The 24,362-nt window shown below is 43.9% G+C and overlaps 1 protein-coding gene and 1 non-coding gene across 2 annotated transcripts in view; both read right to left on the bottom strand.

Moving 5' to 3' along the window:
- LOC126187491 (proton-coupled amino acid transporter-like protein pathetic) overlaps window positions 1-24,362 on the bottom strand; it is a 113,235-nt gene that overhangs the window by 44,318 nt on the left and 44,555 nt on the right. The window contains exon 2 of the mRNA XM_049928603.1: window positions 3,005-3,058. Coding sequence (XP_049784560.1) covers window positions 3,005-3,058 — 54 coding nt within the window. The remainder of the gene's footprint in view (window positions 1-3,004; window positions 3,059-24,362) is intronic.
- On the bottom strand, window positions 7,739-7,813 carry Trnas-cga (transfer RNA serine (anticodon CGA)). Its single transcript has one exon. It is a non-coding gene; the product is annotated as a tRNA-Ser (tRNA).

Here is a 24,362-nt window from a genome sequence, read left to right as displayed (position 1 = left end):
CAGACTGAAGCGCCTAGAACCGCACGGCCACAACGGCCGGCCAGCCTGTCTCTTTTTTTTTTTTCGCCCATCCCAAAATGGTGCAATGGATACGTGCCCTAGCTGCCACAAGCTACTCACGGCATTATATGTAGGTATAGTACACGTGGAGTTCAGAAACTTACGGAATAGAACTTACATAATTAAAGTCCAGGCAGTGCACACGAGACATCCGCATTAGTTAGCCTGATGTATGAGACAAGTATTCATAGCTGAATTGTACGTCCATTAATACGAGTAGAATGTCCTGGCCGAGTATTTTTCGTCCCATTGTGTAAATTTGCTTCCTCTGCACCTTGCCAAAACTGTATTAAAAGTCTCAGCAACTAAGTTTCTGGAAGAGTGTTGTAAGAGATCACATATGCACATGAATTGATATTAGATGTAATAGATCACATATGCCGATATAATAGATTTCTGAGTATCGCACCGCGTCGTAGTGTAAAATCTGTGCTGGAGAAATCAGCGTTTCGGCCACGGTCCTGCTTCCGGGTCTGCTAATCAGCAGAACACTGTAACCGTAACATTATGACGCGGCACGATGCTCAGAGAGATTTTATGTCAACTGACTCTAGCCGCGGAAGTCCACACGCAGATCACATATGGTCGTTGAACTAATTTCGTGAATTTATAGCCTATAATATATGACATTACGCGCTGGCATGCAGTACTATCTTCCGTTTGTCCTCGTAGAATTGTTAACTTGTATACCTATTGCGACCGCTGGTGGAAACCAGCAAGTAGGCACCATCTCTTTCGGCGTGTTAGGAGATACCTGCTTCTGCGCCGCACACAGTGCCGGTCGGTGCTCACGTCACACAGCCAGCCGCCACGCGAAATACGAGCCCCGCTCTTATCGCGCGGTCTCATTGTCGGCAGACAAGCGTGCCGTGGAGCGGCGCTGCCGTGTGGGTGGCCTACCGGCCAGGGGAACGCCGCGGAGGACTACGAAAGGCCCGCTTTGCACGGAATAGGACACGCCGCGGTGCCGGCCCACACACAGACTGTGTTCCCATCTAGGGGCGTCTGAGTCACAGCGCAGCAAAGCAAAGCAAAGCTCCTCTCGCCGCCCTACATGGCACGCGCATGCGAGGAGAAGCAGTGCCGGAGTGGAAGAAAGGCTCTGCGAGGGACTTAAAATACCGTCTAAAATGACCAGACTATACTTACTAACAAATATAACTCGCAGGAAAAAAAAACATACTAATGTGAGCTATTTTGTGTTTTAGCGACTGGTAACAAAGTTCTAATTACATACGGGGTGAATTTCTCTATGAATGTGCTCTGCAGTAAGTCCCTCGGCTCACAAAAATCGCGCTGTTCTAGTCATGTACACACGCACAGCACATCTTGGTCTGACTGTAAATCATAAACCATTGGCTGCGGAATACTGTGTATCGGCTACCTCCCGCGTGACATGTGCTGCCACCTTATTCTGGCGTTTGCGACTTACTTACTGACTCACCCTCGTACTGCATACCAATATAAAAGTACCATAACTTCTCCTGATGGCGACGGCCAAACAAAAATTGCCTCAAATTCACGTAGCATTTAATGTTACATGAATAACATAAATACAACCGTGTCAGTTGCACAACTAATAAAAATTATTTTATTTTTCCAAGCACAGAAATGGTCCTTTTTTTATCTTTTCTGTACGAGTGCAGTACCACAATTAGAATAAAAGAGAATCTTTTCTTGTTCTTTACATAAGTTAAGATCGAAAATCTTTTATGATCGCCAACAGGAGTCAGTTACACAAACAAAACTCAGTACAGATACATAATCGACTGAAACGAACAAAACAGCAGAAAAGTGCTCTTCCAAGAGATTGTGATGCCACAGTACTTTTACCGCTCCCCTAATAAAATTCAGTGTTGACTAAACAGGCGAAGTTACGTTTGGGTACTCAAACAGCACGTTTCAAAATTTTTTGCAGGATAACCATTCAAGAGGTATATTTCACATTAAAAGATTCTTCGTACCTTAGGACACGTTTCATTTCACGACCATTAGTTGTATTGAGAAAGCTAAATGCTTAAAAAATATTGCAAATAAGTAAATAAATAAAAATAGAAATAGACCGACTGTGCCCCCACGGCATAAAAACTAATTATTTTGCGCTTCATCTCCTCTTTATTATTTTAATCTTTGCTTTATGACATCTCTGACGTTTTCACACTGACTTTATATTACTTAGAGCTGCCATACACTCCAGGAATGTCCGATCAGTACTAGGTTTTGGAACACTGAAAACTTCCCGTGCCAGCAAATACTGTACAATATTTGATTTACGTTTCCCATCAGTTTTTGAGTATTAAGTGGAACGTATTTATTTATTGTTACGATATTTTGGCCAGAAATCTTCCAGATATTGCGAAGGCAAGGTTTTAGCCGAAGAACTGGAAGGAGAAGTATAAGGGGTAGTCAAATGAAAACGAGAAACATGGAAAAAACATTTCAGTAGCCTCTTTATTACTTCGAAAGTAGTCACCGTAACTATCAATACAATTAGTCAGTGCCTTAAGGAAAAAATGTTTGCGGTTGCCTCCAGAACCGTGATTGTACCCAAGCGTGCCCTCATCGTCCGAAGCAAATCGACGACCACGAATGTCTTTCTTCATGGCCGTCGACTTGGTTCGGACGAAAAGGTGCACGCCCGGGTACAATCACGGTTCTGGAGGCAACCGCAAACATTTTTTCCTGAAGTCGTTGACTGTCTTGTACCACAGCGGAATAATTCTATTAATAGTTATGGCGAATACTTTTGAAATAATAAATAATTTACTTATTTTTACTCATCTGTCTCGTTTTCATTAGACTGTCCCTTATAATTATGTCCTCGATGTGCGCCCGAAAACCGAAAGAACTTCGAATTATATGGGAAAATGGCAAGAAACGCATATGAAATATTTTTACAGCAAATTCCTGAAAGGGGAACAAAATAGAAATTTGGATAACTTACGCGCTTCGTTTCTTTTCTTTCTGCAGAGCAGGGAGACACACTCACCTGGAAGACCTGAAATGAAACAAAGAGAAAGAACTGTTAGTCAAACTGAGTAATGTTGGAACGAAAGAGAGATAATAAACAAATGTAAAACATAGGCGCACATTTCAAGCGTTACGCGACCGAAAATCGCAGGAAATCCGAAGAGCCCCAAGTGATTTAGATTTGTGTGAGCTACATGATGAAAACTTTCATTTCTTAGTTTCATCTGTTACTTCTCTGAAACTCCTGTCGCCTTCACGTTCAGTACACTTCATTATTCACAAAGACTTTAAAATAAATGGACACGAAGTGCCTAATACAAAAAATAGACAAATACAGTTCTTGAATTGTATCTTTTACGTTTAACGTAAAAGTATCCGTAAGAATGGTGGGGGCAGGGGGACAGTATTGCGTAACACAGGCTGGTATTCATAACAGTAAAAATAATATGCGCCTATCAAACGAATTGTGTGCAGCCATCCGAAGATTAGCCATGAAACTAATTACGAATTAGTAAGTAGTTGATTCTTCGAAATTGTAAGTGACTAGAGTGTTGTGATCTCTCACTTTCTGACGGTAGGGTTGATTACAGATGAATATTTTTCTCGGAGTAGGTAATTTTTAGCCTGAACTTCTCAGCAAACTGATCTGTGTGTTAGACTGGGTTTCGAACCCAAATCCATGCCTTTGGCAAGAAATACTCTTACCTGCCGAACTATCCGACCAGGCTTCATAGTGACATCTTAGAGAAGCGGCTTACACGCAGCCTATGGGCCCATTTCCCTAATGACCCTTTCACTCTGCAATGCAGTTTGCTTTACTGAGATACTTTCTGACGGATAAAACTTTAGGGCTCGTGCGTGTATCACTGAAAGTTTCAACCGTATCTTGAAAGAGACTGCCATGCAGTACCTCGCGCAGGATACTGCTGCACGATCGAGACCTAGAGCGGGCGGAAAGCCCTCACAACTTCATTTGTGTGTCAAGATTTGCTACGAGAAGATGACTTCGGAGCATCTGTCTCTCTCTCTCTCTCTCTCTCTCTCTCTCTCTTTCTCTCTTCTCCAGTGAAGACACCGTACACGGCGTTGCAACTGGCGGATACGCATCTGGAATTCATTCCGCATGCAGCAGAAGTAAAAAGACAAGCTCATTCGCAACACTGTATTGTTCTCCAGCGAGATACGGCTCGTGACAGCTGTGCACGGAGCAGCTGTTCGGAATACCAAAAGTGTCTGCGCGCGTCGCCAAATTTTACTTTCATATTGGTTGCGACATTCATCTGTCTTTGTGATCGGTATTCCTGGAGCGGCACTGGTAGGAAAACGACAGGAAATTTTCCACTGCCCACTGATGACGTCGACGCGAGTAAAGCCTGTTCCTGTTTCTGGAGTATATTATCATTTAGAAACAGTTTCTGGAAAACGTGAATGATTTCGTTTCGTTAAAGTAAATCAAGGTCGAAGGATCGCCGCATTAGCCTCTCAGATGTGAAGACTATAACGAAGAGAAACGACCAATTGTTCTACAATTATCAGTCGAGAAATTGCTCCGTACTGATTTGAAGTTTCAATTGCTCAAATAACTTCAACACGGCCTAAGACTAGTGTCGAAGAGATCATCGCCAATTCTGGGCCCTAGAGAAACGGTTTCATTTTCGGTAGCCACCGGATTTTGCAATTCACTGTCTAATATCAAAGAAATAGTTTTTTAATTCTTCTGGGTGGTCATATCTCTTCGTGTAACATGAACGTTTTCCATTACTTCTGCTCGGAATATGTACTTCAGCATGTAGTTGCTAGAAGCGTGTGACTTTCCACCGCTGAGTAGGTGTCATGAACGTTACCCGCAGTGGTTATCAGTCGCAAGACGATAACCGACAACCTAAAACCGGTTAGCGTGTGTTCCAGTTTTTGTCTCCCTCTGCCCCTTCTTTTTGCTTTGGCGTTAACACACGGGACAAGAAAGGGGAACAGTGGTCATTGTCAGCTGGTACTTAACTATTTTCCAAGAAAGTTTTTTTATATGATTTCGGCACGGTACAGGAAGAGCATATAAAAATCTACAGATATCTAACACATGTAGACGAGTCACAGATTCCGCTATTTCTTCATCTTACCTAACTGCTCCAAGATCATCTAAAACTATACTCTTGTTGTGTTGCATTCGTAAATTGATCGACACCGAGACCAGTCTGAAAGAAATTTCCAAAGGCAAAAGGTTTGTAAAGTTCCTGAGTTTTTTATTTTTGAGATACTCCGTTAACGGTCTTATGCATGTTATTAAGATTTACGATGTACTATAAACATCGGAAATATACAACATCATAAATACATTTTAAACTGAATTTAGTTTTATATTCGGAGTTCACGTGGCAATAAAGGTGGTTAAGTAAAAAAGAATAAAGACCTGTTCCGGTATTCCGGCACTGCAGAAATCTGATCCTGTTTTCTAACATATCTCGTATGTAGGATACTGACGATGGCGCCTAAACTATCCCTCCAGGACGAAGATTTGTGAAGACAAAGAAGTAGTTATGATTCTGACGCATGAACATTTGTTCAGGCGACTCGAAATCGACAAACGCTTTGAAAATGTCAAACATTTTTTATTAGAGGACTTCCGTTACGTCTATACACTCTTAAACAATTCATGTTCCTGCAGTGATCCTCAAACTCTTCTTCCATATTCTGATGGGTACGATAAGGTAGTGTACTGTCTTGTCGCTTGTGAGATGCTGTAGCCGAACTGTGTTCGGACTGTAGGATCCTATATCGTCCACTGATGAGAAACGATGGCACACTATCAGGAGACCCGTTTCATCGCTCGTGAACCCCGCTGCCTCCCCCGTCCCTACCTCATACACATACCTTCTCCATTTGACTGATCTGTGTCCCGTCGAAACTCGAATGTGTCGTCTCATGTGGCTTTCCACGTACTCGACTCAACCACTGGTCCGTACTCATCCATTCAAGCGACCTTCTTCCACTTCCCGAGTGTCCAATAGCTGTGGCAGTCTCTGTGCCGTGTGATATTCCGTGTGCAGAGGAAAACATGTAAGACGACCAGTTCTGTAGTCTTCTGAAACGGGTTGCTGCGGCGTTGTATAGCTACTCATCGTTGTTGACCGGCTCTGAACTGGTGAGTGAATTGTAAGCTTTGCTAGAACCTTCGGTAGTCGACGGCGATCACATTCTTCAACCGATGTTGTCCGAATGGAGGTACCCACGTTACTCTATTGCCGTAGAAAGACGTGAAAATCGCAGTGCCTGCACGATCTTAGAGATGAATTGACCTGTGTGCTGAGCATCCACGATCTGGTCGTGATCACATATTTCGCGTATTGCCCATGTTACACTAGACTGCCACGCCGACAGGCAGTACTAGGCCTGAGGACATCTCAGTTGGTGAAACGCTTAACTGTTCCATTCTACTGTGCCGACAGAAGATTTCTGTCTGCGATACTGCAGCTGAATCAAATTCGGTAGCTCACGAGTCTGAATTGTACCGGAAAACCACCTATCTCCAAACAAATGGTGAAAGTGGTGAGGAAGTTATTTTTCGTTTTCAGGAAGGTGGACCAAGAAAAGAAATGAACCAAGGAAGAACGGATTGACACTATTAGTGGGGCTGGGAACGATACGCCATGTAGCACACACTTTCGAGGCAGCGTACAGGACGCCAATAACCAATGATACCGCGGCAAAATTTATCAAGAAATTAAAAAGAGCAGGTTCCGTAGCTAACTGGACTCACATTCGGGAGGACGACAGTTCAAATCGCCGTCTGGCTATCCAGATTTGTTTTCCGAGATTTCCCTAATTTTCTCGTCGTGGTAGTTTCGCGAGATGTATGTGGGAGGAAGTAATACGTTATCTGACACTTATGAAAAGTGCTCTCAGGAAGTTTCAATAAAAAATTTCTCCGTGGTGTAATAGGCCTCCTTCGTAAGACTATCACTGTGTGTCGTCATGGAAGAGAGACACATGGAATATAAACGCAAGTATATCACCATATGAAACCATTTGCACTAATGATTGGCTATTGACTCTAAACAATGGTGTGAATTCGTTCAGATGAGTACTAAAAGAAATCCGCTAAATTTCGGTTACACGATAAATTACACAAATCTATGGGCTGCAATTTCGCCTACATACTTATGGACTACAATTACGAATAAATAAAACTGGAAAGATCATAGAGGTAATGTTCGGGTAAAGCAAACCAAAGACAGTGATTTATTGGCAGAACGCGTAGAAAGTGCAACAGATCTACTAAAGAGGCTGCTTACGCCAAGCACGTCCTCCCTCTTCTGGAGTATTGCTGTGCGGTGTGGGATCCGCAGCAGGTGGGACTGACGGAGGAGATCGAAAAAGTTCAAGGAAGGGCGGCTCGTTCTGTATTATTGCGAAACAGGCGAAAGAGTGCTATGGACATGATACGTGAATTAGGGTGGCGATCATTAAAGCAAGCGATTTTTCGGAGTGGCAGGATCTCTTCGTGAAATTTCAATCACCAACTTCCTCACCCGATTGCGAAAATGTCCTGTTGGCGCCCATCTACATAGGGAGGAACGATCATCATGAAAAAATAAGAGAAATCGGAGTTCGCACAGAAAGATTGAAGTGCTCGTTTTTCCCTCACGCCGTTCGAGAACGGAACGGTAGATGAATAGCTAGAAGGTGAAACTTCCTGGCAGATTAAAACTGTGTGCCGGACCGAGACTCGAACTCGGGACCTTTGCCTTTCGCGGGCAAATGCTCTACCAACTGAGCTACCCAAGCACGACTCACGCCCCGTCCTCACAGCTTTACTTCTGCCAGTATCTCGCAGGAGAGCTTCTGTAAAGTTTGGAAGGTAGGAGACGCGATACTGGCAGAAGTAAAGCTGTGAGGACAGGGCGTGAGTCGTGCTTGGGTAGCTCAGTTGGTAGAGCATTTGCCCGTGAAAGGCAAAGGTCCCGAGTCCGAGTCTCGGTCCGGCACACAGTTTTAATCTGCCAGGAAGTTTCATATCAGCGCACACTCCGCTGGAGAGCGAAAATCTCATTCAAGCTTGAAGGTGGTTCGAAAAATGCTTTGCCAGGCACTTAATTGTGAATTGCAGAATAATCATGTAAATGTAGGTGTAGATGAATAAAATATAGTCACCACTTCTACTCTTTGTATGGAATCTTATGACTCACGCGGTAGATGAAATTGAATTCCATAGTTGTTCTTAGTACAGTCCAACAATGTCTTCAAATAGTTGATGCGGCTGCGTTTAACGGGCCGATATTTATCTTACGGGTATTTAGTTGCGATTCCGAAGTAGGGACCGCAGACGGGACGGAGAACGCTTGGGACAGTTCGACTCCAGAGGCAGTCTCCAGCGGAGCGGCGTGAGGGCGGGCTGGAGACGCGACACCCCAAGGACACGGATCAGGCCGCCTCCACGTGCCGTCACGCCGCCGCCGCTCGCCGTCTGCAGATTCCGTCGGCCGTGACGCTGACGTCCACACCAGCACCCACCACTCCGCAACTTCTCCGTGCAGCGCGTGTGAAATCCGTTCCGACGCTTCGTTCCCTCGTGAACGGCCGGTGTTTCTCACCTAGCGGAGGACAGCCTTTCGCAACTCAAAAGGTGCCACATCGTTCAAACAATTCGTTCTCTCCTTTCCTCGGTAGTGATGCAGCCGGACCGAATTTCACGGGGCGCTGTCATTTCGGACTCATCGTTGACGGCGAAAATAATTTCATGGCCACAGTTTATGCGTCAAGGAGATGAGCAATGGTGGAGTACATTTACTGGTCAATGAGCTTGTGCCTACGTCTTTAGTTTCTTAAGAGATGACGATATACACTGAGGAACTCACTGGATAGCGACATCTACATATAAAGATGGCGGTGGTATAGCGTACACAAGGTATAAAAGGTCATTACTGACGGAGCTGACATTTGTACTCAGGTGATTCATGCGAAAAGGTTTCCAAAGAGATTATGCCCAAGCGATTGGAAGTAACAGACTCTGAACGTTATAGCTAGACGTGTGGGGACTTCCATTTCGGAGATCATTAGAGAATATACGAGATCTACAGTGTCAAGAGTGTACCTAGAGTACCAAATTTCAGGCACTAACTCTGACCATGGACAACACAGTGGCCGACGGCCTTCGCTTAACGACCGAGAGCAGCGGCGTTTGCGTAGCACTATCAGTGCTGATAAACAAACAAAACTGTTGAAATAACAGCAGAAATCAATGTGGGACGTACTTCGAACATGTCCGTTAGGACAGTGAGGCGAAATGTGGCATTAGATGACTGTCGCAGCAGACGACCGTCGCTAGCGTCTTTGCTAACAGCACGCCATCGTCTGCAGCATCTCTCCTGGGTTCTTGACCATATCGGTTGGACTCTTAGACGACTGGAAAACCGTGGCCTGGTCAGATGAGTCCAGATATCAGGATGGTAAAGATCGAATGTGGTACAGACTGCACGAAGTTTTGGACCCAAGCTTCAAGAATCCACTGTGCAGGGTGGTGGTGGCTCCGTAATGGTATGAGCTGTGTTTACATGGAATGGACTGGGTCCTCTGGTGCAACTCAACCGATCGTTGACTGGAAATCGCTATTTGGAGACCATTTGCAACCATTCAACGATCGACTTTAATGGATGACTATGCGTCATGTCACTGAACCACAGTTGTTCGCAGTTGATTTGAAGATCTTCCGGACAGTTCAATCGAATGATTTGTTCACCCAGATCACCTAATCGAGAGCTCAATTCGCGCACGAAATCCTGCACTGGTAACACTTTCGCAATAATAGACGGCTACAGAGGCGACACCCGATAGCTGAGTGATCAGCGCGGCGGTCTGTCACGCCAAGAGGCCCGGGTTTGATTCCCGGCTGGGTCGGAGATTTTCTCCGCTCAGGGACTGGGTGTTGCGTTATTCTCATTCTATCATCGTCAGTGGGAGGCAACGAGAAACCACCACTGGAATCACTTCCCTAGACACTCATGCGGTGGACTTCTCTGACGAGGCTTCCCCCATGACAAGACCTGCCGTAAGGCGGAACACAAAGTTCTATAGAGGCAGCATAGCTCACCATTTCTGCAGAGGGCTACCAGCGACTTGTTGAGTCCATGTCACGTCAAGATGCTGCACTATGCCGGGCAAAAGGAGATCCAACATGATAAAAAAAATGTTCAAATGGCTCTGAGCACTATGGGACTTAAAATCTATGGTCATCAGTCCCCTAGAACTTAGAACTACGTAAACCTAACTAACCTAAGTACAGCACACAACACCCAGCCAACACGAGGCAGAGAAAATCCCTGATCCCGCCGGGAATCGAACCCGGGAACCCGGGCGTGGGAAGCGAGAACGCTACCGAACGACCACGAGATGCGGGCTCCAACACGATATTAGCAGCTGTCCCGTGACTTTTGTCACCTCAGTGTAACGTAGTGTTCTTTGTGATCCGTTCGTCCGACGTGAACGTCAAGCCCAGAGACATGTTGAAGCTTTTCGAAAGAAGTAAGAAAGTAGCAAACATCGAGTATCGGCCATATGCTTCACTAACTCAAACACAGCACTATACTCTTCACGCACCCAGTCCTGTCAACTAAGTAAGTGGCAGAAAAAAGACCAGTTCGGCTAGTGTCTAAATACGTTTCCATTTTGCTTGTTGTATTCTTATTATTTAAGCACTCGCAGAACTGTATTTTTTTCCTGGATGCATGTTTCTCTGTCTTAATAACTTCTTAACAAAATAATTTTCATTTCGTATGTTGTACAGGTTTTCTTTAAGACACAACTCGTCTAGAAGAAGCGATCGGTTGATGGCATACATCGAATGGTTCAAATGGTTCTGAGCGCTATGGGACTTAACATCTGAAGTCATCAGTCCCCTAGAACTTAGAACTACTTAAACCTAACTAACCTAAGGACATCACACACATCCATGCCCGAGGCAGGATTCGAACCTGTGACGGTAGCGGTCGCGCTGTTCGAGACTGAAGCGCCTAGAACCACTCGCCCACTACGGCCGGCGATGGCATACACCCTGAGGCATCATAGAATAGTAAATTTCGGAATAAAAGGAAATTCGGGAAGTAAAAAATGGTAGATACGGAGTACTCTTGGCTACAGTAACCAGGTTCGTGTGGATGTAGGTTGCAGTATTTATGGAGAGATGGACAGACTAGCGGGGAGAGATGCATGAAACCATTCTTCGGAATGAAGATCACAACAACAACACCGCTCGTCAGCAAAGATATAGGATCATATATGTTTCCTTTGTTTTCCTTTTTCTTGGGTAACCGACGTCTGTTTGTAGCAACCAAGTGTTTGGTTCAAAAAACTAAGTGCCATAACAGTGTTGAGTAACTTTTTATGTCTTTTTTAACTGACTCCACTTTTTTGTGCTTATCAGGGATTGTAATTTTCAATTATGATGGAGTTTTATTAACCAAAAGTGTTGTGAGCACTTATTAATCTTATGGTGCAGTTGTCGACCGCAGTGGACAGTTGTTAATGTTGCTTCTGTGGCGTCTTTGGTAAGTCCAGATGCAGAAAACGCTCGCTGGGCACAGCACCACTAAGGAGTCCGCACTGTAGTGGACTGCGTGCATTTGCAGCCTCAGAACTGATTAAAAACGCCAAAGAAGCAACATCAACAGCTGCCCACTGCAGAGGAAAATTGGAACACGTGGTTAAGGTGCTATTTCAATGAAGTTCACCATTATGTTCAATTTCAACGGTATTGTCACAGCGATCAGTTTCTGAACTCTGAGCCACAGTTATTCACGTTCTCGGTCCCGCCCCGGTATCTGGCGTCACCGTAAACTGCTCTTCGCAGAGTGTGGGCGTGGGTATGAAGACAACTATCTAGGAGCTGAAGATGATCATTGAAGAAGAGACTGTCTGAAATCAAGAATGGGCATATATTTGATACGCAGTGGACAAGTGATTACGGTATACTCGTATTTGTGGGCTCGCGTAGAGTGTGCTGCTTAATATGAAAGGGAACGATTTCTCACAGTGTTCCCGGCGAAGTCGAACCCTGTACGCCGGAGCGACTGCTCGGAGCCAAGTCGGCGACCTTTGCTTCTGGGAACTGGGTGCGGAGTTTCTGAATGGGACGTGGCTGAGTCACCCTCTTACGCAAAGCCGCGTCATACCGGCTGGCACTAGCCGCCTAGCGTGCGCGCTCAAGGCGCGGTAAACACGTATCCTCGCACTCGCCTGATAGGCAACCCGCTAACGCTGCTGGCTCTCATCAGGCTGCGAGAGTGCAGACCCAGTGTTACAAGTGGCGTGCAAGGCGGAAGCCGGCGGTATGACGCGTCCTGCGCAGATACAGCGAGAGAGAGAGAGAGACGAAGAGTACTCAGCGGACTCCACACTGCGCTCGCTTGTCGCTTTTCCATACCAAGCGTTCCAGCCGTTGCCTAATCTCGTTAACTGGCTACGATAGGGTGGGCGCACATTGAGTAACTGTTTCTACTAATGACTTTTCCTAGAACAATTAAATGTACAAAAAACTATCGCTGTCGCTTCTACATCTACATCTACACACAAAATCCTCAAAGCACCATACGGAACGCGGTGCTGTACCACTGCTAGTCATTCTCTTTGCTGTTCCACCCGCAAATGAAGCGAGGGCAAATCGATTGTCTTCGCATCCCTTACACTAAAAGTACATTGGCGGCAAGAGAACCGTTCTGCACTCACCCGACAAAACCAGTTCTCTAAATTTTCTCAATATTGTTTCGCAAAAGGAAAAAAAAAAAAAATCGCTCCAGGACTTCCCACTTGAGTTTACGAAGCATCTACGTAATACCTGCGTGTGGATCGAACATACCACTAACAAATCTAGCAACACGTCTGTGAATTGCTTCAAAGTCTCCGAATTTAATCCGACTCGTTACGGATCCCAAATACTCGAGCAGTACCCAAGAATGGGTCGCACTAGTGTTCTAAACGCGATCTGCTTTTATAGGTGAGCTACACTTCCCTAAATGTCTCCCAATAAATCAAAGCCGATCATTTGCCTTCCCTACTACCTATCTTCCGTGCCCATTCCATGTTATATCGTTTTGCAACGTTACGATTAGGTACTTAATCGACGAGATTGTGTCAGGCATTACACCAGTAATGCTTTATTAGAACATTACGGATTTTTTCCCTATTCATTTTCATTACCTTGCGTTTTTCTGTGCTTAAAGCAAGGTGACATTCATCACATCAACGTCATCCTGTACATTTCTACAGTCACTCGTCGACGACTTTCCTGTACACCACAGCGTCGTCAGCGAACAGTTGTAGACCGCTGCCCGTTCTATCCGTCAGGTCATTTATGTACTTAAAGTACAAGAGTGGTCTATCACACTTCCTGGGGCAATCCGGACGTTATCCTTGTCTATGATGAACGCTCGTCGTCGAGGACAATGTTCAAGTCGCTCACATATCAGGGAATCTACTCAGTCTGCTCGTACTGTGGTTGAAGTCTGCAGTGGAGCACTCTGTTAAATGCTTTCCGTAAAATGCCTGCTGCCCGTCATCCATATCATGTGAGAAAAGGACAAGCCGACTTTCGCTTAGTGAACTCCATTAAGCCTAAGTTCTTTTCCATTACGTAAACTAACATAAAAATCACTGCTAAGTGTTCTACGCTGACCACGAAGGACACACTACTGTCAGATGCAGCGTAATGACGCCGTTGGCTGAAATGTCATGTGGTACATTGCTCCATGTAACTGCTATTGCTCATCGCCCCAACACCCACCTTCCCACTTGCAAGTGACTTACAGTGGAGAAGTGCAGTTCGATCTCTGGCGACAGACATCCGCAAACTCTGCCCGAAGACAGATGACTTTGAAATTGGTGCCAGACAGTATGATTCCCTTACCCAGTGATTTGGCTGGCAAGTCATGTGGAATAGCAATTTTATTTAGTCGTTTACATAACGATGGGCGCAGTGACAAGTAGCGAACTAGGATACTGTATTTGGTATTTATTATATTTACATGTGTAAAAATGTCATGCAGTTTATGGTTTGGGTGGTATTAGGAGGGCAAAAAACTCTATCCATTAAAATATGTAAATCATGTAAATAATAATACTTACATGTGTAAAAATGTCACCGCAGTTTATGGTTTGGATGGTATTAGGGGTACAAAAAACTCGTCCATTAAAAAATGTGAATAAAGAATTAACACACTTTACTGTTCTTAGTTGTTCATCACTGAATACATTCGTTGAATGTTAAGGTTTTGACTGATATGCGTGCACGAGAGAGAATGACAACTATCTTGCCAACTAGCGAGGACCATGTTGGACCATGGCAAGGGTGTGATTGAGGTAAGCTACTCGCTGATTCGATCTTACATTAGATATTTCAGTACAAATTTCTGTGTGTATTATGTTTTGATCGTTCCGTTTGGAAGATCACAAATGGGTATTTCAACAACTTCTTTAACAATATGTCGATTAGAAATAGGCCCCTACTTCTTTCAGTTGCAACTTCTTCTAGGTAAAAGCCAAAATGTGCAGTGGAGAGCAAGTAAAGGCGAAACACTATCCCACATCCGTGTCAATTTTTGTTGGTAACAGCAACATTCGTCTGGCTTGGACAATCAGTCTTATCACTGAGCACAAAACTGGGATGAGTACAAATTTACACCATTCGGGCACCATATAGCTGTGTGACAGGACACAAGCTTCCACTGGTTGACACATTCTTACGTGCTAGCTAATCCACTATAACTGATGCAGGATGAAATAACAGTTGTAACACACCGTGCGCGTTGTTGAGTGAAGTGGGGTCCGAATTCGGTTCTTGACACATTGGGCTGTGTTTACGCGATTTAGTTAGATAACTTGAAGCTAATGCATTCCTTCAACAACACTGACGCTCAGTTTCGTATTGAGTTTATAGCACTGTCGAAAGTAACTAAATGTTTACTGCACAAAACTACAATATTTAAAGCTCAAATTTAGACGATGTTTAGAATGCGCCATCAGAAACAATTTGCTTTGCAAGTCCATGTGATTGAATTGTCTGAGTATAGTAGAACAGACGTTAACAGCCGAATGGTGTTACGTCACCCAAGAGGTACTGCGTACACACGATTGCTACATTGTTTAAATGGCACACTTTGCTTGAAGCCCTGAACAGACCGTCGGTCGGCACAATCCCACCCACGCAGCGGCTGGAATCCAGGTCGGAGAGTTTGCGTTTGCAGTTACCCGCGGGTAACTGCTATGTGCAGCGGGTAACTGCTACGTTTACAGAAGCTGCGACTGTTTGTTTACTGGCAGCCGCGTAAACAGACAGGGAGGTTCTTGACCATGAGCCAACATGTGTTTGCGCGGCTCCGCCTCTAGAAGAGCTATGGCGTCATAGCTTTATTTTCTCTAGAGCTTTCACGTGACCGCGGACAGCCTTCGTTTGGGTTGCAGGCACGCCGTGAGTTCAGCTGCACCGTAAGGCAAACGAGAGGTTGGACAGCGCACGAGATTCGTCATGTCGGTGGTGTTTCTCAGTCCGTCTTTCATGACCTCTTCGTCATGTCGAAGTACGTAGCTCTATCTCCTTCATTTATCGTTATCCGCTTCTGCTGGCTGCCAGATTTCTCAGTCTAGTCTTCCTCCAGATCGTAGTGTCGTAGTGAACTAGTCTCGTATTCGGAAGAACTTAGCTTCATATTTCGGACAATTTATGTCTGTTATGAATCATTTTCCTAAATCAGTTGAAACGATTGCCGAAATAACTTCATGAACGATAGTAGTTCTCGTTCTTCTTCTGCTCACATGAACTTTGCTCCATCTCTAACTAATAACACGTTATTTTCACCAAAAAAATTTCACTTAAAAACGAATAGAAATAAACTGTTACGAGGTTTTGTTGGGTAGCCTATCTCAGGGTGTATTCGAAGAACTTCAAAGAGCTGTTATACCATCTTATAGATTCGAGATGCAGCATTGCAGTACGTCTTTCTAGCGTTTTTTTCTCATAAGTAGCAGACTATGTTCCTTTTTGAAAAACATGCTGGATTTTCCCCTCAGTTCGCTGACGAGGATATTTTTGCCTTCAAAATAGTATAGCTCAGTGCCTCACAATAAGTGAAGACTACAAAGGAAACGCCCTCATTTTGCTTCCTAGTAGGACCTTCCAATTTTCCTGTCACTTGAGGCTTCTTTCACGTCTCGTAGTGTTTGTTATGTGAAAAATACCAAACAGCACAATGGTAAGGAGTCCACGTACAATGTTAAGTCAGTTCTGTGACGGAACGAAGCAAACGGCATACAACCTCTAAGAGGACTGTGGAGAAGAAGGTGCTGCTGTAGTGAAATCAACCTTCGGGTAGAGATTTTAGAGGAAAAAGTCTCTGGAATCGTTAATCTACATTGTCTATCCATTCCTTTTTTAACATTCCATTTGTTTGTCGCACATTTGCTCGTAATTATAAGGATAAATTGGCATTATGACTACCGAAAAATAAAATTTGTGATAACGTATGGTGGAAAATACGAAACGGATTGGTTGCATCCGGTTGCTCTTCATAACAGCCTTTCAGTCATGTTCCAGGAAATAACACGCTATCTGTCCGTGTTGTGGGTGTGGTCTACGGCATTGGCAATACAGGCTCTATTCCGCTCGATAAGAAGGTGCTCTGCACACGAGAAATCTCTCCATACGACAGCTGGTTTAAGATTTCAAAATCCGCAACAAAGCTAAAGAAACCACTAATAGGAACAAGTACTCTGTTTCCTCGTAGAAAGACTACTGCGAATCACCTGCCTCCTTTAGTAACCCTTTTTCCATTCTCTTGCCATGGCATAAACAAAGACTCTTAAAGACAATGTAATATAGGTTAATGGATTACTAGCTGTTATCTTTACATGGCGATGTTAGCTTGTGGTCCCTGGATAACAGCAAGATTTGAAGAAGAATCAGCAACAAGATAGTACTATTTAATAATGAAGTGGAGACTAACTCGTCCGAGAATTTCGGAAACATGAGGAGAGAACATAAGTGTGTGATTAAACATTCTTTTGCACACTGTAGATTCATGGTGGGCACTAGACACGTTAGTGAAGCTAAGTGTCGCAGTTAGAAGACGAAAAGAACGATTTGACATCATAACTACGTTGTGTTCGTCAGAGCAGGATACTTGCGCAGGACACAGCTGCAGAAGAAGTAAAGGCATTCACATTATTGAACGAACCATCCTAGAATTCGTCAAAAATGGCTATGAAAACTCCATAAAAGTCCTCACTATGGATGGCTGCACACGAATGTGAAGGCCGCTGTTTCGGAACGCGATTTAGTTATCGTAACCAAATAGCTAATAGGACTAATCAAACAGCCGATGTTTTTGTTAAACTCGTTATCCTTTTTGTGGGATATTTACGTAGAATTGTGAGACGTCATGGTAATAATTTTGTGTCCAAGAGTACGTTTAAAGTTCATAACTGCACTCTTCCTACAAGTGAATGAGGCATCAGTTAGGCAGGTCATCAGTAACGAGTTTAAGACTCTCAGTTACGAGCTCAAGCATTATTTTTGCGAACTATGAAAAGACGCTCTGCGTTCACTTCGAAGGATTCTGATAACGTAGATAATCTAGGAAAATGAAGAAATTCTGCTATAGTGAAGTAGAGAAAGTGGAATAATAGAAATTGGAAGCTTCTAAAAGTGACGAAGTGGACTGGTGTTAAAAAAAAAGGAATGTGTGAAATGTGGTCCGCAGCTCGTGGTCGTGCGGTAGCGTCCTCGCTTCCCACACCCGGGTTCGATTCCCGGCGGGGTCAGGGATTTTCTCTGCCTCGTGATGACTGGGTGTTGTGTGCTGTCCTTAGGTTAGTTAGGTTTAAGTAGTTCTAAGTTCTAGGGGACTGATGACCATAGCTGTTAAGTCCCATAGTGCTCAGAGCCATTTGAACCATTTTTTGTGAAATGTGAAAAGCTGATTCTTTCGTCAGAACAGATGAGAAAGCAGCCTGAGGTATGCGATTAGGATTGTGCTGATCCATTGAGGACAACGTAATATGTTAAAGAAGGGAGCAGTATAACGAAGTGAATAACAGGGTGGAACAGCCCTAACGTAGCATAAAGATTGCATCTGCACTTTGAAACTGTTTCCCTTACGTACTATTCCACTATACTCTCTTGTAAAGGCCGAAATAGATGAAAGTGAGGCAGTAGTCGACAAACGATTAAGGTAGTGCTCCCATGTCATCCAATGTGTACATAAAGAACGCAATAACAGGAAGTAAGGAGAAATCTGGAAAAGAAATAACAACTGAGGTAGAAGAAATAAAACTTCAAAGTAGGTCTGTCAGAGAGGGCAAGGAGAAAGCAGTTTTACTAAAAGAAGTCAGAGAAAGAGAGTTACGCAAATATCAGGTGGTTATAGCTTAAGTGCAGCTACTAACAGAGTTACACTGTGGGCTGCAATTATCTTATGGCAGTGAATCTTGGTAGACATTCTAATGCATCAATGCGGAACCGATTTACGCTGTAAAAAGATTAGTTCCAATTTTGGCCACCAGTTGGAAATCTGACGCTTTACAGAATGTCGTCGATGTCCCTTGTGCTCATATTGAACCACTTGTGTAAACGACGGTTAATAATAACATCAAAATTATGCTCTTTTCACTTGTTTGACCTTTTCTGCCCACGTGCCTTTCCTAATCCATTACATATGGAAACATTTCTATATGTCTTTCTAGCATTCACAGCCCCAGATTTGCACCTGGTGGCAAAAATTGTAGCGTAAATCGGTTCCGCATTAACGCATTAGAATATGTATCGAAGTTTGCTGCCATACGATAAACACAACCCACACAGCTCTTTATTTATAACGACCCGGTATGTAGAGACTTGCGCAAGGTAGACTAGCGTGGAGAGATGCAGCGAAACAGTTGTTCGAGTGGAGACCGCAACAACATCAACACATTCAGCTATTGACACTCGGAGCGAGGGGAAGAGCAGAGAGCAGGGCCGCTTTGTTTCTGCAGCGCGGCCTTTGGACAGGCGGCAGCGGCTGTGAGGCAACGCCTGCCGGACGCTGTATTTTAAGCAGAAGCCGCGACGAGGCCTGTGGAACTGTTCCAGCCGGCGCGCCGGCGTGCCACGCACAGCTCGCCTCCTGTGCGAACCGCACTCACCCGCTGGCATTCTGTCCCTTCGTCGCGACCGGTTCTTAAACATCGAGCCCAAGAAAGATGACATTTAGCATTTCTTACTTAGTAAATGTTTAGCGTGCCTCCGACAACGAATTGATTTCAGACGAAACATTAGATTTGTAAGTAGGCTGTTTAGGTTTTTATGTTGGTAACGTCATGTAGCGCTCTATATGAAAATCAATGACTGTGCTGTGTGAAGGCTGTGGTTGGTTTGCATTGTTGGAGTAATATTTACCATTGTAGTGTTGGGCAGTTGGCTGTTAACAGCGTTGCGCGGTTGGAGGTGAGCCGCCAACAGTGGTGGATGTGGGGAGAGAGATGGCGGAGTTTTGAGAGCGAATGATCTGGACTTGTGTCCATCAGAGACAGTAAATTTGTAAGACTGGATGCCATGAACTGATTTATATATTATGACTTTTGAACACTATTAGGGTAAATACACTGTTTGTTCTTTATCAAAATCTTTCATTTGCTAACTATGCCTATCAGTAGTTAGTGCCTTCAGTAGTTTGAATCTTTTATTTAGCTGGCCATAGTGGCGCTCGCTGTATTGCAGTAGTTCGAGTAACGAAGATTTTTGTGAGGTAAGTGATTTGTGAAAGTTATAGGTTAATGTTAGTCAAGGCCATTATTTGTTGGGATTATTGAAAGTCAGATTGCGTTGCACTAAAAATATTGTGTGTCAGTTTAGTGTTGATCAGAATAGGTAAAGAGCGAAGTGTCTGAGTACGTTCAGTTCTGCTCAGCTGTTTGAAAATCAAATAATGTAAGAGGTTTATCAGCACAGTCATTCAATAAGTTTTCTAAGGGGACGTTTTAGATTGTGTAGGCAGTATTTGGGAAAGAGGGAGTGCTTGCGTGTTTGTTAAAGGAACCACCGCGAAATTATCAGGATCTAATGAATGAAAAATAAGGAAAAATTATAAATGGATGATATCATGATAGATCTCGTTGAAGTCGGTTGTTCAAATAAAGGTTGTTCAGATATGAGAAGATTTTAGGTTGGGCTTGACCGTTATCTTTATGAGTTTCATTTGAAAGTGCAACATTCCGTAAGTAATCACATTTGTTACACTTTCCGCTAGGCGTTGCGGAAGATTACGCGAGAGTGAGTCAATATATACCGGGTGATCAAAAAGTCAGTATAAATTTGAAAACTGAATTAATCACTGAATGACGTAGATACAGAGGTAGAAATTGACACACATGCTTGGAATGACATGGGGTTTTATTAGAACCAAAAAAATACAAACGTTTAAAAAATGTCCGACAGATGGCCGTTCATCTGATCAGAATAGCAATAATTAGCATAACAAAGTAAGACAAAGCAAAGATGATGTTCTTTACAGGAAATGCTCAATATGTCCACCATCATTCCTCAACAATAACTGTAGTAGAGGAATAATGTTGTGAACAGCACTGTAAAGCATGTCCGGAGTTATGGTGAGGCATTGGCGTCGAATGTTGTCTTTCAGCATCCCTAGAGATGACGGTCGATTACGATACACTTGCGACTTCAGGTAACCCCAAAGTCAATAATCGCACGGACTGAGGTCTGGGCACTGGGAGGCCAAGCATGACGAAAGTGGCGGCTGAGCACACGATCATCACCAAACGAAGCGTCTAACAATATGGGGTAGAGCGCCATCCTGCATTTTGGTTCTAATAAAACCCCATGTCATTTCAAGCATGTGTGTCAATGTTTGCCTCTCTATCTACATTATTCCGTGGTTTATTAAGTTTTCAAATTTATACTGACTTTTTCATCACCCGGTAAGTCGCAAACGGGAATAGAGATATCAGAGCCGCGTGCACTAGTCTGAAATTTATTTTCCTTTTCAGCATACTCCTCTTGAAAAATTAAACACTTAGCCAATCGCTCGACAAAACGTTAAAAGCCTGCAGCACAGAATTCTTGTCGCGGCGTTCGCATCTAACGAGTGACATTTCAGGACATAACAAGTTTATTTGATTCCTCAAATTGGTGCAACCCACAACAACGATGTGTCCCGCGGATAGCGAATACCCCTAGACGGGGAAACAATTTGCAGTCTCACAGCATACCACGGACGGCCACGACGTTTCGTATTTGCGACTTTTTTTTTCTCTTTGCGGAATTCTTCTATCCAGTTGAACACAAAATTTCCATTAAATACAGTTGTAACCATGAGTGGGACGAATTTCGCCGTGCCCGTGTTCTGCCGACAGTTCCTCGGATCACTGGAATCTCGTAGTTCTAGTTGTGTACATTCTCATAGCACACCCGCCATCTTGGTCTGACTGCAGATCATTAATCATTGGCCACGGAGTTTTGTGTATCGGTGCTACCACCTCGAACACGTGTATAGGCGTGAAATTTAAAACGATATGCCGTATTCCAGCGTTGTCTTTTGTGACCCCCATCATCAGATGGATTTATGTCAGTAAATAAACACGAGCGTATTGTGTGTACGACTTTTGGGTAGCACGTGGCAGTGTCTTTCAATGACCCGGGGCTGCTCTTCCAGTCATATTTACATCGCGTACACTTTCTTTGTAAAGAAAGAAGGAAGATTAGGGTTTAACGTCCCGTCGGCATGGGTATTATTAGGAACAGAGTAAAACTTCGGACTGTTTCTTGGACGGGGAAGGAATTCAGCTGTTCCCTTTCTAAGGAACCATCCAGGCATTTGCCTGGAGCGATTTAGCGAAATCACGGAGAATCTAAATCTGGATGGCCGGACGCAGATTTGAACCGTCGTGCTCCCGAGTGCGATTCCAGTGCATTAACCACTGCGCCACCTTTTTTTTTTTCTTTTTGGTTCCGTTTATGAAAAGTATATACAGAGTAAATAATACACGAATGAAAAAGCAGTATTTGTCCGCTAAAAGACAGCGCTATAGATTACCAAGAAGCCATACACACACTGTATCTTACCCTTTTAAGTGACATAAATCCACCCGATGATGGGGCTATAATCTTCTGAACTGCTTGAAGGAAAGTATACAAAATGTGACTGGTTACAGTAATTTGCAGTTTGAAATGATTGCTGAGACAGACCGTAACCTGCCGCAGATACCATTATAAAGCTTTTATTTCATCGCCATTATCGGTTACGAGTAACTGTTCCCATCTTCAGACGAATACATCTGTTCTATCACACCGTCAATGTCGTAAGTAACATGTTGTCTACTCATGCACTGCGTGTGCTTAAATATTCTCATAGCGTGCAGGAGAAGATGACATATTGCTAAAGACAGTGAAGATACGGCAAAGCAATTATAGCTATCTGAAGATGAGACTGATGATACAAAATCTGTAACAGCGATGAAATAAAAGGATTCGTGGCTGGCTGCAGTCACTCTCAACAAACTTTAGTTGAAACTGGAGCCGCAGCCTCCAAAATAGTGTACTATCTTGCTCGGTCTTTTCCGTTGAAGGAAAACTTAGGTCTTCAGCGGGAAAAGAACTCAGGTTCTGACAGTGAGAAACGTGTACCGCAACCCGACAGACCACAATGCACAGTAATAGAATAGACTGCCGGAGTCAGATGTGTAAATGACTATCCTCCAAGACAAGGAAGCCCAAAGAAGTCAGTAGCAGGAACCTGGAGGAAATAGGTCATATCTAAGTGCAAGAACTTGCAAACGTGCCGTTCCCGTCACTTCGGCGTTTCTAAAGGTCAGAAACGTACATTAAGCTCAGTCATAAAGGCCTATCGACGTCGACTTAACTGCGTGCATTGGGGCGCTTTTATTGCACTACAGCTTACAACGGACGAAATAAAGAACGATATTATTCTTTGCCCTGGTAATTTTGCGGTGGGCGCTTGCTGGCGGGAGAGAGAGACGGGTGAGGGGTGGGGGTCACTGGAGAAAGCTAACACGATATTCAGCATGTTAGCACACAGTCGATTAAGTGGCAGAAAGTAACGTAAGAAGCTGCTACTGAATATAACGCTGCTCACCCTGCTCCTCGTGCCAGGTACACCTTACATCTCGTACATAGTGTACTTATGTGCGAATACACGTTCACATACACTAATCTTCCATTTTTTTTTTCTGTGACATATCGGCTCAGAATTAAATTAAAAATAGTTCCCATCTCCGGAATCTGACGAAATATTTCGAGAGGTTTCATACCGTAGTAAGGCAAATACTTGAACCGGAAATCTCCAACCAAACGCTCCGAATTGGGCTTCTTTGTGTCCTGTTGCCAGCTCCCGTGCTATTTTGTTGAAGCGGCTTTACAACAGATCATTATTAAAATAAAAATAAAAAAATGCAGCGCTCTTACGAATGCACCACTGCGTGTGTTCAAGTAACTTCTAATGTGTGTACCGATACTTCGAGTTCAGTATTCTGAACAACAACGAACGTCCTTCTTTAGTTCTCTGAATAGCTATACCGCACTTGCGAATCGAGTGGATCACACGATCACCAACTGAGTGACTAACATTATAATAAAATTTAAATAACTTTGTGATGGATGTTTCAACGAGTCGCATGGTAGAAGCGAACCGCCAGCCAATCGCAGTTCTTTCACGAGTGGCATGAGTTAGCCGTGTTGCCTGGTTGTAGGTACACACACAGCCTTGTCTAGCGCGTATGGCCGTACTCCGACAACACTTCTCCTGGCCGCTGCAGTCTGTCAGTCACTGAGTTATTTTAATAGAAGTATACTGTAAGCTGCCATTGCAAAAGTTTTGGACGGGCTGAGGCGTTGCCGCTTTCCGTTATCAACCGACAGACACGTATTCGTGACTGAAATCTCTGTCCTGCGAGCTCGCCTGATGATTGTTGCGGTTTCCCTAAGTCACGTCAAACGAGCGTCAAAATGATTCCTTCACAAATGCCACGGCGGATTTAATCTCCCGCGCCCCCATCCCTTCACCTTTAGTTTTGCCAATAAATCACCTCTCCGTATTTAACGACCTGATGAGACACACATTTCAAGCTTCCGTTTCACTTCCTTCTGTCTTCAGGCGTCCATTTTTCGCGTAGATGCTTCAGGAATTTTCTTATTGGAAACATCGCTTTTCAGCCTGTCGTCCTTCCAGCAACATTGTTTGTCGCTTTCTTTATGTTCATTCTTCTTCTTTTATGTCCGGCTCCTACGAAATGTATTGTGAACCTGACTGAAACAAAAAAATAATAAAAGTATGTAAATTGGTGTA

This window comes from Schistocerca cancellata, chromosome 5 (genome assembly GCF_023864275.1).
Source record: "Schistocerca cancellata isolate TAMUIC-IGC-003103 chromosome 5, iqSchCanc2.1, whole genome shotgun sequence".
NCBI lineage: Eukaryota > Metazoa > Arthropoda > Insecta > Orthoptera > Acrididae > Schistocerca > Schistocerca cancellata.
This window is presented reverse-complemented; position numbering and strand designations above follow the sequence as displayed.